The sequence below is a fragment of the Protobothrops mucrosquamatus genome, unplaced genomic scaffold (assembly GCF_001527695.2).
Source record: "Protobothrops mucrosquamatus isolate PMUCROS unplaced genomic scaffold, P.Mucros_1.0 scaffold79, whole genome shotgun sequence".
Taxonomy (NCBI): domain Eukaryota; kingdom Metazoa; phylum Chordata; class Lepidosauria; order Squamata; family Viperidae; genus Protobothrops; species Protobothrops mucrosquamatus.
Window position 1 is genome coordinate 138,284 of NW_015386456.1, and position 13,743 is coordinate 152,026.

The 13,743-nt window shown below is 34.7% G+C and overlaps 1 protein-coding gene across 1 annotated transcript; it reads right to left on the minus strand.

The window, feature by feature from the left end:
- Positions 1 to 2,363: 2,363 nt before the first annotated feature.
- Positions 2,364 to 3,407, minus strand: MOS (MOS proto-oncogene, serine/threonine kinase). The gene has a single exon (XM_015812359.1). It carries the CDS (start codon positions 3,405 to 3,407, stop codon positions 2,364 to 2,366), a length of 1,044 nt encoding a protein of 347 aa, XP_015667845.1.
- Positions 3,408 to 13,743: the final 10,336 nt, after the last annotated feature.

A 13,743-nucleotide genomic window follows, 5' to 3' on the forward strand; every position in this document is an offset into this window, starting at 1 on the left:
AGAGTTTAAATAAGAACATAGATGTAGAAGAAATAATGGAAAATTGGTGGAATGATGAGAAACACTGAGTTATGGATAAACTAATGAAATGGGGTGGTTAATTGCTCTGTATGTCAATAAGAGCATAGTATGATATAAAAATATTCATATAGTGTTCTGTTAGAAGACATAGAAAATCAGCTTCTGAAGACAGCATCTACTTGTTCCATTTAGGTGCGGGGAATAATTATAAAGAGGGTAACGAAGATTATCTTGATGGAAATATGCAGGATACATTGCCTAGGCAAAAGGGATTGAAGCATTTTAAAATCAAAATAACACATGGAAGCCTCTCTTTCATTGAAAAATGAGGATGAGGATGAAGAGAAACAGCACAGTTAGACTTGAAAGATTTTTTTTAAATAGTCAGTTTCAAATTCTAACCTTCTTATGGAATTGATTTCCTGGCCTGAGCTACCTACCTGGGGCTGATATGATAACAGTCAGATACAGGAATATTTTCCTTGATGTGCTATTTATATATTTGTTTACAGATGCAAGTAGATGTTAGCTAAGGGAAAAAATCAGGTAAGCTGGAAGTCTTATTTCAGTACTTAAAAACCTTCAGTATTTTCATATATTTATAGCACTGTTTGCATAGAAAGTTACCCAATATTTTATTTTTCTGAGAATTATCATAGGACAATTTAGATATGGCAGGGTATTGGCATTTTTTTCCAGTTTAATACCGAAGTGGAAAATTGTCAGCAAAAAGTCAAGACTGTCAGCTGATACCTGATTTTTTCCCCACTATTTAGTGATTAAACTATAGCAGCTATTTAAAATTTCTGAAATACATATTCAGAAAGCCATACTATTCTAAAGACTTCTTAATATAACGATTAGAATTGTAACTATTGAATTCTGTCAGTTTTTGTAAAAACACAATCTACAACATTAGATGTTGACATACTATAGAAATGGACATTTCTGCCTAAGCAGATACATCATTTTCTTGGAGGACCACTCTGAACTGTGACCATACTCGTGGTTCATAGGGATTAAACAATTAATTGAGCACAAATTCAGTAGCCCTAAATTCATATTTAAATAGTTCTTTGTTGCTACTCTGTTCTTAGATGGCCAAATTATTTACATTGCTAAATAAGTTAATGCTAAATGTAGTCAATAAAAGTTAGGCTAACTAGATTAAGGACATTTCGGTTTATCTTAATTTTTGATCTTTTGTAATTCTAATTTAAAATAAAAAATCTTATTGTTCAACATTTTAAAGATAACAAATTAAAATGCACATTATATTATAAAGAAGAGTAGAAGGAGCAGATATTTTCTTCAACATTTGGCTTAGAGTTTTATATAGATATACATCACAAACCAAACTTTCCCATTTTGTTTTTAACATTTTTATAAAATAATACAACGATCAGTCTAAATTTATTTTTTATTAAAAATAATTTTTGCTAATTTCAGTAGAATTTAAATTACAAGTATACATAGAATTAGATTAGCATTTGTTCTCTGAAATAAGCCACAATAAGTACACTGTACCTTTGAAGTATCTTTAGAACTGCAGATTTTTTCAAATGAACAAAACCTTTGGTAACTTTTTTGTACACTTGACAAATATTTTTAGAAAGTTTACAATTTATTTGAGGCAAAAAGTATAGTAACTTCTTTTAAAAGTTCAGTAAAATAATATACACAAGACTGATTAAATGAGACTAATAATTTAAATATAAGAACAAATTCTTGCATTTATTATATGGAAGAGAGCATCGAAGGAAGAGAAATAATATATGTGAATTAAGAATTTCTACAATAGCTTCCTTCCAATTTCCATGGTAGAAATGAATTAACACCATACTGCAGTTATTTTCTTATTGTAAAAATTGTCTCAGAAAATATATAGAAAAGCTGCAGTTAAATATCTTTCTTATTTATGATTTTCAATTCATACACAAATGAACACTACCATGTTTAAAGTTACATATACTTTACATATTTTGAATTGCAGTTATTCAAAAATAGTCAGCATTCTATTGATAAGCTATATAATGTCTAATGGGAGCGGGAGAATAGCTCATCATAATTTGTCCAAAAGTTCAGAGACAAATTATTCGGCCCTTTTTTATTGTGGTGTGAAGAAATGAATACATCTTTTGTAAATAAATAAGAAACTGAATACTCTGAATCCTAATGAGCAGAAAAAACTTGTCACTTTTTTTTATAACGAACCTCATGTCTAAAGCAATATTTATTTAAATATATATATTTCTGGAAAGCATCAAAGATCAATAACATACACTTTAGCTAGGAGAAAGATAATAGTCAATAAAAGTAGCAAAAGATAAGACAAAATCTATTTATACTACTACAGGCAAGCAATGAAGATTGTGAAGGAGACATTCTGCACTAGGACGCTTGGCTACATCAGCTCCCCAACAGCTTTCAATTATTGTCTCTAGTTGTTGGCCAGTGGCTGAACCTTTAAACACAGCTGCATTTAGAGAGGGGCGCAGGTTACATGCTACCACAGAGTAAAGTATATACTGGCGCTCACCCAGATAAGGCTCTTGCTGTGTTACCATTTGCCATAGAGTAATAGCAAAAGAATAGATATCTGCCTTGGTTGTGATTTTTTCACCTTTAAGTAGTTCAGGAGCACGATGTGTGTATGTTCCTCCTTGATGACAAATATATAGTCCTGATGATTCACTATCTTCTAACTTTTGGGAGCATCCAAAGTCTCCAATCTTGCAAACATTATCTTCTGTGATGAATATGTTAGCAGGTTTTAAATCCAGATGTACAATTAACTGAGAATGGAGAAACATTAATCCTGCCACAATATCATGGGAGTAAATGACAGCCTGAGCGGTACTCAAAAACCCATGGTCACATTTAAGGATATCATTGTTATTTCCTGTCAAATAGCCAGTCCCATAGATAACATGATGTAGAGTGCAATTACCTACATATTCCATAATTATGGTACCCAAACTATCCTGACTAGCAGGGGTACATGTGCTAGCAGCTACTATGCGTACCACATTGTTATGGTCAAGACGTACTACATTTAGTTCTGCCCAGAAGCTTTGCCGTGATGCCAAATGGTTCTTACTGCATCTCTTCACTTGTTTTACAGCCACTGTAGCTCCATGGTAAATTGCCTTGTAGACAGAACCAAAGCCACCAGAGCCCAGGAGATGCAGGAAACATAACTGATCCCAATCGATTGAACACCATGCTAAGTGGGGGGGTAGCCGACGAATCCTAGACACACTTCCCACCCCAAAGAACTTTTCTCCTTTGGCAGGACAGACCAAAGGGCTACTGCAGGGTCGTGCATTCACAGATGGAGAAAATTCCAGGTGGAGGAGACGATTAAGAGGAAGAGGGGATGGCATGATTATCTAAAGAAAAGATTAGGCAAAACTAGATTAACAAAGACGGAAAATGTTGCCTTCTGAAATAGAAAGTAAAAACAAATTCAACATTCTTCTATTCTTTTGTATCCAAGTTATTATATACTGTTCATAAATGCTATTATCAAATAATAAACAGCAATCAGTTTCAGATGATAGGTAAAAGTAAAGGTTTCCCTGTCTAGTCATGTCTGACTCTAGGGTGCGGTGCTCATGTTTGTTTCTTGGCCGAGGAAGCCAGTGTTATCCAAAGACATTTTCCATGGACACATGACCAACATGACTATACGCCAAAGGCATATGGACTGTTGTTACCTTCCCACCAAATTTGCATTTATTAATCTACTTGCATTTGCATGCTTTTCAATTGCTAGGTGAGCAGGAGCTGGGGTAGAAACGGGAACTCACCCCGTTGCGCAGCACTTGAGTCTCAAACCCAGACTGTCAACTTTCCAGCTGACCTCAGTTTTTTTAACTGCTGTGCTATCGCACCTCCTTTATGATAATTAATATAATTCCCTAATAACTTTGTTTCATACAGGCTAAATTACAACCTAAAACAGACTTGCATCATGTTCTAGAAAAGAATTACTACAAAATCTATCTTCTTCAATTTCATAGTACCGTAATTACTCTTCATATACTTGACAACAGCATTTTTATGATGTAAATCACAAACCATATCTCTTTCTGGAACTGGGGCCACAAACACTACAACAGTCCATTATATGATTTTTATAGATTCATTTTAAATTTCAACACAATTCTCTGCCAGTTTCCTTATTTTAAATTGTATGGCAGGTAAACATCTGCAAGTATTTTACTCTTGTGAGAAAGAAGTCAACTCTTTGCATTTTTGAGCAGCAATTAAAAGCAAAAAGTCCCTGGAAGTGATAATTTTATAGAGCTACACAACTGAATAACAAAGTATTACCTGCAATTTTACAGAACCTAGGTTGTTTATAAACTACAATTCTGGGTATTTTAGGTATTTTTCTTAAACAAATACTATGGATGAAATTAATAAAAGGAATTGTTCATCCATTTGACGTTACAATTTCTTCATTAACAACTCCCACTCCCTTTTATAAACCAAAATGGTAATCACTGGCACTAATAACAGTTTTCCTTCAGAGGTAAATTGCTTCAGCAGGAATCTTGCCGAGATCATAACAGCAGAGATCAAAGGGTTACTTTTTTCCTTGATTGGCTTTTCAGTAGCTGCTGAATTGTAAATTACTGTAAAAGTGAGCCTCAGAGGGGCAATTGGTAAGTAGTCACTGATCAATATACTACATGTTTTACAAGTCAAATTGTAAAGTAGGAGTCATAAAACAAGAGAAACTCAAATGCATAACTCGTCATAAGAATCCCCATAACTGGTCAATTTAATAAAATAGTATATTTATAAACTGCTTAAAATAATATAAAACATAGGCAGTAACATGCTTTTAAACTTTTAAAATTTGAAATACTAGAAAATTTAAGTTTAAGACCTACTTATTGTAAGCTACTTTATCAAATTCTTTATTCAGATAACAAATAGGTGCTAATCAGCTTCCATGAGTTCTGTGATATAATAAAAAATCCTTTTTTTTTTTTTACCTTAGCTAAGTTTGGTGCTCCTTAAGGGATCTTCATATTCAGCATGCCTGTTAGAATTTTGCTACTTCCCTTGTAGTGTTTGGCTCTTTATCTCCAAGTAGATACTTATATAAGTTCAAAGTTCAATAAGTTCTGCTGAGCAACAATAATTTCTGATGATCCATCTCTGCATGGACAATTTTTTTTGTTATAAAGGATGTTCTTATATCAACCCTCAAGGATTGTTGATGGGTGACTATCAAAGCAAGAATGAAAACTCTGTAATCCTTTGGGAGAATAAGTTGTTTGAGATACCAAGCTACTTATGTAGTAAACTAAATAGCTATTACTTCAAATAAATTATGTTTTGATCTTCTTAACCTGGGTTGGACAGAATCAAATAGAGATAACTGACTTCCTAATCCTAATTATATTCCAAAAAGGGATTGGGTTAGAAGTTTGGCCATGAAACGTTTATTGGTAGCTTGAATATGTTATGTTTAACAGCATATCAAATTTGATCCTTTGTTCAACAGGTCTGTAACCAATCTCCTTTTCTTAAAAGAGCTAATTAGTTAATATACAATTATGCTAATTCTTTTTTCTTTCCTTTGTACAATAGTTATCTTTTATAGTAATAACAAAATAATTATACTTTTCCAGTTGCTAGTTGTATGTTAATTTGTTATTGATTCAAGTAGAGAATTTGTGGCTTTCATGTTATTTTGCATTCATTGCATTACAACCAATGTTCTGTGTCTTGCAAAAATAAAGAGGAAAAAAAATGCTATTAGTTCTTAGTGGAATCGCTTATTGTTATGTGATAGCATTTGTGAAGCTATGTAACTTTTTCAATGTATAATTAAAAATAAAAATAGACGGAATAAAAATTCTACAAAAGCCAAACATGTTTAATGCTCAGTCACATGGGAACGTCTATATCAGTGGTGGCGAACCTATGGCACAGGTGCCAGAGGTGGCACTCGGAGCCCTCTCTGTGGGCACACGTGCCGTTGCCCCAGCATTGCCTCCCCCCACGACCCCCTCTCCAGCAGCCCCCCGAAGGAGAGTTGCCCCCGAGCGTGGCCCACACGGAGCAACGCAGCCAAGGTCATGGCAGCCAGGCAGCGTAGACAAGACTGTCCTCACGCCCCATCATGCAGTTGATGCTGCAGAGCGCGGGCAGAGGGTATGGCTGCCATAGGGCTGCTGGGCTGCCTGCGGTGGGCCCTGGAGGCAGTGAGTGGTCCTGTGGGCAGATGGGGCAGGGGATGGGGGCAGAGTGGGGGCAGGCAGGGGGGTGGAGCGGGGGCGGGGCCAGTTTTTGGGCACCTGGTCTCTAAAAGGTTCGCCATCACTGTTCTATATCTTTTAAAAACAAATGCACATATTTCTCCTTGAAGAAACCCTCCCTAAATAATATTTTAATTGGGCATAATGGATCTTCAATGAAAAAAACTCTTGATTATCTGTTTCTAGTTCTCCAGAATGGACATAATCTTCCATTTAGAGTAAGGCAGTAGGTAGAATGCTATTCCTAACTCTAAATAATTATTTCCTTTTGCTTAACATGCTCACATAATTCACAGATTTCCAGCTGTTCATGATGATAAATATTTTGGAACTATCTTTGGAAGCTGATTTTGATTTGTAATTCTACATTTTCAGCTTTTAATATGCTCATTTTGGCTTGATCAATTTTTTAAATCAGGGGTGTCAAATTCGCAATGTCTCGAGACGTGTCGCTACGTATCATGACTTTTTTGCCTTTGCCGGCAATTGGATGGGCGTGGTTTTGCTATAATGCATCCGGCCTGTGGGCCGGCAGTTTGACACCTCTGCTTTAAATAAACCAATGTTGGGCAATTTATTTTCTACAATCAAGGCCAATGGATAAGCATTGTCATCCATTAAAATGAGAGGTGCAAGTTTCACTGAAAGAAACAAAACTAATAACTCAAAACTTTCCTCCAAGCCTCATGTTCAGTTTTGGGCATACCTATTTCAAGTCTGATGCCTTAATTAGAGATTAATGCAGCAAGTATTGACCTCAAAAATTTAGTTTATAGGGCCTTGTTGGGAATGTTCTTAACAAAGTCAACATGTGTCACAAGATCTTGCTCTGTTCAAGAGTTTGACCTCAAACACTTTAATGCCTGCAGGAATAAACTTTTCTGATACAGAAGAATCTTCTAATGTAACTGATGTACATATGAGCTTTCCAGGATGCTGAGATATGGAATATTGTCCTAAGGTATTTGAATGAGAATGCTTTGTCTCATAAGCACTCTCGCATAAATTAAGGTTTAATTTATGAAGATCACAAAAATAGGTAATAAAATTTCAGTGTGCTTCGGTACAAGAGAGACCACTGACTAAACTTGAAGGTTTATTCCCAAGGTTTTCAAAGGATCTATTGGGTCTTTGGAGTTCAGTCAGTTAATGGCATATCATTAACACTAAAAGTCATTTAAGGATTTGGAGGTTGAATGTGTTGCTAGTCTAATGATTCTCAAAATGAGAGGACCTTAATGGGAAAAAAAGCCCAATTATGTTCATAACAGCTAGCTTTCTGACTTTGGGTGTAGAGTTTGGATATAGGTAATGAACTGAAGCCAATCTTAGCCAAAATAGATTTGGAAACCATGTCTGCATTAGACATAGTTGATCTTTCTTTGGAAGATAATTGTGTGTTTGAGGGTGCCCTGCAACAGATTTGGCTAATCCACAATCTCCTGTTAGATAAAAGGAATCTAGCAATAGATATGTATTTGACTTATTTAAATATCAAATATGATAAAACATTCTTAAATCTTACCTTTGAAAGAATCCACTCCTGCAAAAATGCAGCCCTTGGAGCTTTAGAACTTCTACTTTGGAGTGCATGATTCAGATTTGGTTAACTTATACAACTCGTTAACTACTTTAAATTGGTTCCAAGAACAAGTCAAAGCAATGTTTACTATAGAAAACTGTAAGCTTTTGCAGAATTGGTTCCTCTTTCCGATTATATTTGTCACCTGAAGCCTTGTTCTTAATTTCCGGTGGTGTGGTTGAAGAATTTACTCTGAAGTAGGTCACCAAAGCTAAGGAATTCCCTCTAAGTAAGAAAACCTTACCTGGCCTTCTGTTAACTCTCACTGAACTAAAGAAGTAATTGTTGTGCCATGTATTTGGGGTTCTTATGCTGCCTTATACTTTAATAGCTACTCTCTTTCTAAAACTTTTGGTTCTGCACCAGGTTATGATGCTAAACTAGAAACTGAGAAATTGTAAATTCTAGTCCTATTATAGGAATGGAAGCTACAAGTAGTAGTAGATGTATAGCTACAAATAGTAATAATGTATAGCTACAAGTTGCTATAATAAATTCCTATACTGGAGATAGGATTGGATTGGATGATATTTAAGATGTTTTCTGATCCTTATATTAATTATTCTGTCATTTAAATTTTATCAATCCTTTAGAATTAATATTACATTATGATGAAAAGCAATGATGACTTAAAGTATCAGGGGTGGCTTTTTAAAGAACTGCCATTTCCTATTATAACATGATTACAAATGTTAAGCAGAAAAAGCCTAAGCTAAATATTACTCACATAAAGTGGCAAGTTGCTGAATTAAGAATTGGATAATAATCACAAATCTTTGACCTGAAAATTTTAATTTAGAATTATGGTACTGCCTTCCTGCTGTGGGTTTAAGGTTAACAAAATGTTTAATACAGTTTGTCTACACAAGAGGGCAATCTTACCTTTTATTTGCATGAATGTAGCCAAAGAATAATTTTGAACAAGCCATTTAAAGTAATTTTATTAAATTGCTAGTATTGGTAGGAAAGAATCACATTAGATTTTTATCCTATAAATGAAAACATAAATCCAGTTATTACTCTTGTTTTCCAACTTTACTAAACATTTCCATCTTATTATATTCATAAACAAAAAGCTGAGAACATCGGTGTTCATGCTGGGATAAGGAAATATTCCATATACTGGGATATGGATTGAGAGGCTCGGTCACTCATATCGCAGTAACCTCCCAAATGAATTACTGTAGCACTCTGTATATGGGAATGTCCTTGAAGAGTGTCCGAAAGTTTCAGCTGATGTAAAATACAGAGGTATGGGCAATTATATGTGTTCCAAGCACATGTATGTATATGTTACCCTTCTATTCTATAAGCTGCATTGGTTGCCAGTTTGATCCTGGATATAATTTAAGGCACTGGTGATAACATTGAAAACCCTACATGGCATGGAGCCAGCTTATTTGAAAGAAGGTCTCTCCCCAATTACATCTACTCATCCCATCAGGTCTGGCAGATGGAGAATGTTGTGGTCCAAGGAGCTGTTTGATGAGACCCAGGAAAAGAGCCTTTTCTGGCCTGGCACCCACCTTATGGAGTATCAGGGTAAAAATGGACCAAACCCTGTTGGAAGTTTCTCAAAATTGGGTTTTGCCATCAGGCTTGGGGATCCCATGGAAGTGTGGAAGTGTGGAGTCCATTAAATGGCTGGCGTAAGTGTAGAATGCACTCTTTCCTGTCTTTTTGTTATGTTTTAACGGTTGAATTATGTTGGTAGTTTCTATTTTTAATTGTGTACGGCTCCCAGAGTCACATGCCAGTAAGATGGGTGGCTATATAAATTCTATAAATAAATAAATGTAGTGAGGGAATCACAAATCTTATATCTTATTCAAATTTCCAATGCAAAGTGAAGGGGAAAAACGCAACCCATGAATCACCAACAATTTTGTTTCCATATCAAAAAGGGCTTAGCAGGTTATTCTCAACCAAGTGTATAAAGAAACCAGTTTTGCTAGATTCACTCACCTCATATTTCATGTTTCCAATGTTGATATGAGAGGGTGTCAGTTAAAAAAACTGGGCAGATCTGAATACCTGATGAGATAGATTATATGAAGTATAAAGCTTCATAAAAGAATTCCTATTACTGATACAATTCAGTTGCACTTGCGGAACACAAGTAGAGTTTACAGTCCTTCAGATCTTGAGCTTTAATATTATTTCTCACCATTGACTTTATAGCAGGGCTTCCCAACCTTGGCTATTCCAGGTGTGTGAACTTCCATTCTCAGTATTCCACAGCCAGCATGACCATTAAAAATTCTGGAAATGGACTCCCACATATCTAAACATGGCTAGTGTTGGGAAACACTGCTTTATAGGGCCGGCTACTGGAAATTGAACGCAATATATGCTACTTCAGCCTCTTCAGCTTACAGGAATTGGTAATGTTGTGAGAAACTTGAATAAATTGAATCTTCAAATACTAGTCTAAATCGGTAGTTGCACAATGATTTGTTCGGGTACTGTATAACAGGGCATTCGTTTTACTATTGAAATTTAGGACTGTCAGGAAAATAGATTTGCATAGTAATTAGTATACCTTCAAATTGCTGGATTGACGACTAAGATTAGAAATGAAAGAGCTCATAGTACTATAAAATATCTATGACCATGGCTTTCACATATTTCAATCTAACAAAAATATGAGCTTGCTCTCAATCTAATCCTTCTAAAATATTCTCGGACCATCTTCTCTGTAATAAGATTTTATTGTTATCTATATAATTCGTAGGCAGCGGGGTTAGACTATTTTTATTTGAATGTACAGATTATACAAAGTAGTTTCCTTCGGGCTTAGCATTTTGTGGGAAACAATTGATGGTTTCTTTCTCATATTTTTGTGTTTCCCCATCTCCCAAAAGGAATTCTTTTTAGTTGCCGACATACTGGTGGTATTGTTTTTAATTGGGATTTTTCACTGAAACATTTTCACATGTAGGGCTGCACAGCTTTGTTTTGTGAACTTAAGGGCTTAAGGCTGTTCCTTCTGAGCTTTCCCCCCAGCACGGATAAATCTTCCCACTTTTCATGGAGGAGGGACTAAAAGTCAAAGTCTTGCAGAAGCATGATATCCATTTCATTATGATTCTCAAAACACAAAAACAATGAATCCTGGACTGAGCTATTAACTTGGAACCCTCACATGCTGTGCAAGATTTAATGTTGTCCTCAACAGAAACTGCATATTCTTTTACAAGTTTTGTGTTTCTGAATCATGGGAGGAAATTGAAAGCATTTTGAGATGGGCAAACAACAGCAGAGCCAGTTTGATGTAGAGGTTAAAACTTCAGGCTAGGAACTCAGAGACTGTGAATTCCAGTTCCACCTTAGGCGTAAAACCAGTAACCTAGGGCTAATCATTTTCTCTCAGCCCTAGGAAGCAGTCATTGGCAAATCATTTCTTAAAAACCTTGCCAAGAAAACTGCAGGGACTAGTCCAGGCAATCTTCAGGAGTTAAAAACTGACTCAAAGGCCAAAAACAGAACACCTTACAGATTATCCTGAATTTTTCTTTTGTTTTAAGATGCAGCATAATTAGTGGCAAACTATAAATTCCTCATTTATAAAACACTTCTGGGGACATTTTGAATGTGGGGAATGCATTTTACCCAGAGGTTCTCCTTGTGTTCTGGGGTCAAATGATGCAGTGATGCTATTTATCATTCTTCTTTCAAACAGTAAAATTGTCAATTATCCACAAATTTAAAAAGTAGCTCGAAGACATTAATGGTTACTGCAACAACAGATAAACAACATACAGCAGCTTAAATCCAGGCATATTTTGTACATAACTAAAACCATTTGTAGTTTTATTGATATTTTGTGGAGTTCACATACTTTTTTGTACAGCAAACATAACACTGTAGGCTGCAAGAAGCTGCAGCACTATTGTTTAATAGCAGCAAGTTATATTTTTATCAGGGTATGTGTACAATAAATAGTCTGTTTCTTTGGATATGAATGTTTAAAATGAATTTCTGCTGCAGCTTCATAATGTGATAGCTATTTTACAGAGCTTATACACAAAAATATATATGCAATCTGTCTATATTTTATACAAATACAACAGTAGTTTGTGAATACATTGTAAAGTACATATACATGATAAGCAACACAAATTTCCATATCACAGGATAGTAATTTTAAATGAAATACACAAATTCAGTCTGGAATGCATTTTTCTATTTTAACTCAAAAATTTGAATCACTGAAACTTTTTAGCACACAAGTTTAAACATTTCTCACTATCTAAAAATATAGTTTCAGCAATCTAGGTTTGTTTCAGATGTCATCCTTTTTTATGTTAATTCCAAGTCTGTCAATATTTAAGGGCTTTTATAAACAAGTATGTTCTTCACTTCACACCATATTAAAAGTCCCATTCATTTTAGGTTTGATGATAGGTTTATTTGGGCATATATGTCCAACTTTCTACTTTTTGCAAGTGTATATGAAAAAATTGTGGTATACAAAATTCATTAATGACAAATTAAGTCACAGTATAAAAATATACATCTATAAATCTAATATAGGCCTTTCTCTATAGATAAAAATACATCAGTCTAAATGAGACAGGGAGATCTGTAGCACCATGAGAGGAGTTGTATCCCAAGTTATATTAGCAGCATGATCCACTATAATATATTTGCAGGAGTGTTTCTGAGAAGATAAACATTCATTCTGGTTCAGTTGTACCACTGATGCGGATACTGAAAAGTCTTTGCATGCAGTTAACAATAGTTCTATGTTAATTAGGGTTAAATACTTATTGAAAGTCAAGGACTTTCAATATGTGGACACCTTTATAAAAGTGAAGGGTATGTTAATCAACATGACTTACTTTAAAATAAATGATCTCTAATTTCAAATGGGTGGTTAACGTACTGTATACTGATATGTTGATAGGCAGCTGTCATTCATTTACATTTAATGTAAATGTAGAGATCTTTGTACTCAGAGGCACATCATTTTAACCTGACCAACCAGTGTATGAGACAAATAATTAAGAGCTTCATCCTTTTCTTTATATTAATAGGCATAAGATCAACCTATGTTGATTTCAACCTATGAATTTTAACAACAGCATCATGTGGTAGGATATCACACTTTGAAATTCTGTTTATTAACATTCTGAAGATTTCTCTCCTATGAATAATGCATAGAATAAATTTCACTAAACTTTAAAGGTATTCCAAATAAAATGTACAGGACTGAGCTGTTAGCTTAAAATCCTGTGCTTAATGTCATTCCCATTGAATTATATGGGATTCAGCTAACAATTGTGGGCACATGACTGCAACCTCCAAGTTCTATGTATACACTTAAATATGGTTAACCACTCAATGACTGAACTGATATTAAATGGCAGTAAAAGATATTATTGAAATTGTAAACCTAGGAATCTACTGTAAAACTCTTTAAAAAGACACTCTAGTTCTGTGCAATAGAGCAAATTGATAAAAAAGAATACTTTATGATGTACCTGTTAATAGTTACACTGTTTACCATCTTGTACCCAAAGCATTATACCAAAAGCCTGCATATGTCATCTAATGGCACTTGAAAAAGTAATATTTTTTTAAAAAAACAGAAAGCATAACCTGCAAGAATTTTTTTATAAGATTTATATTTTTGTTTTGAAAGTGCTATATCTTGTATTATGTGTAACACAGAAATTAATCGAGCTTTAGTTTAAAACACCACACGCGCACACACAGCGTAAAATACATATAGCGCTCACTAGGTAAAAGATCCTGAAAATATGTACTCTTAACATTCATTATTAGCTTAATAAAGCAATCAGGTCTGGCTCATGTTTTAGTCAATACATGGTTTTTGGAAACCTCTACTGTCAA

Coding starts and splice junctions, on each gene's coding strand:
- MOS (XM_015812359.1), bottom strand. CDS start 3,407: ATGCCATCCCCTCTTCCTCTTAATCGTCTCCTCCACCTGGAATTTTCT.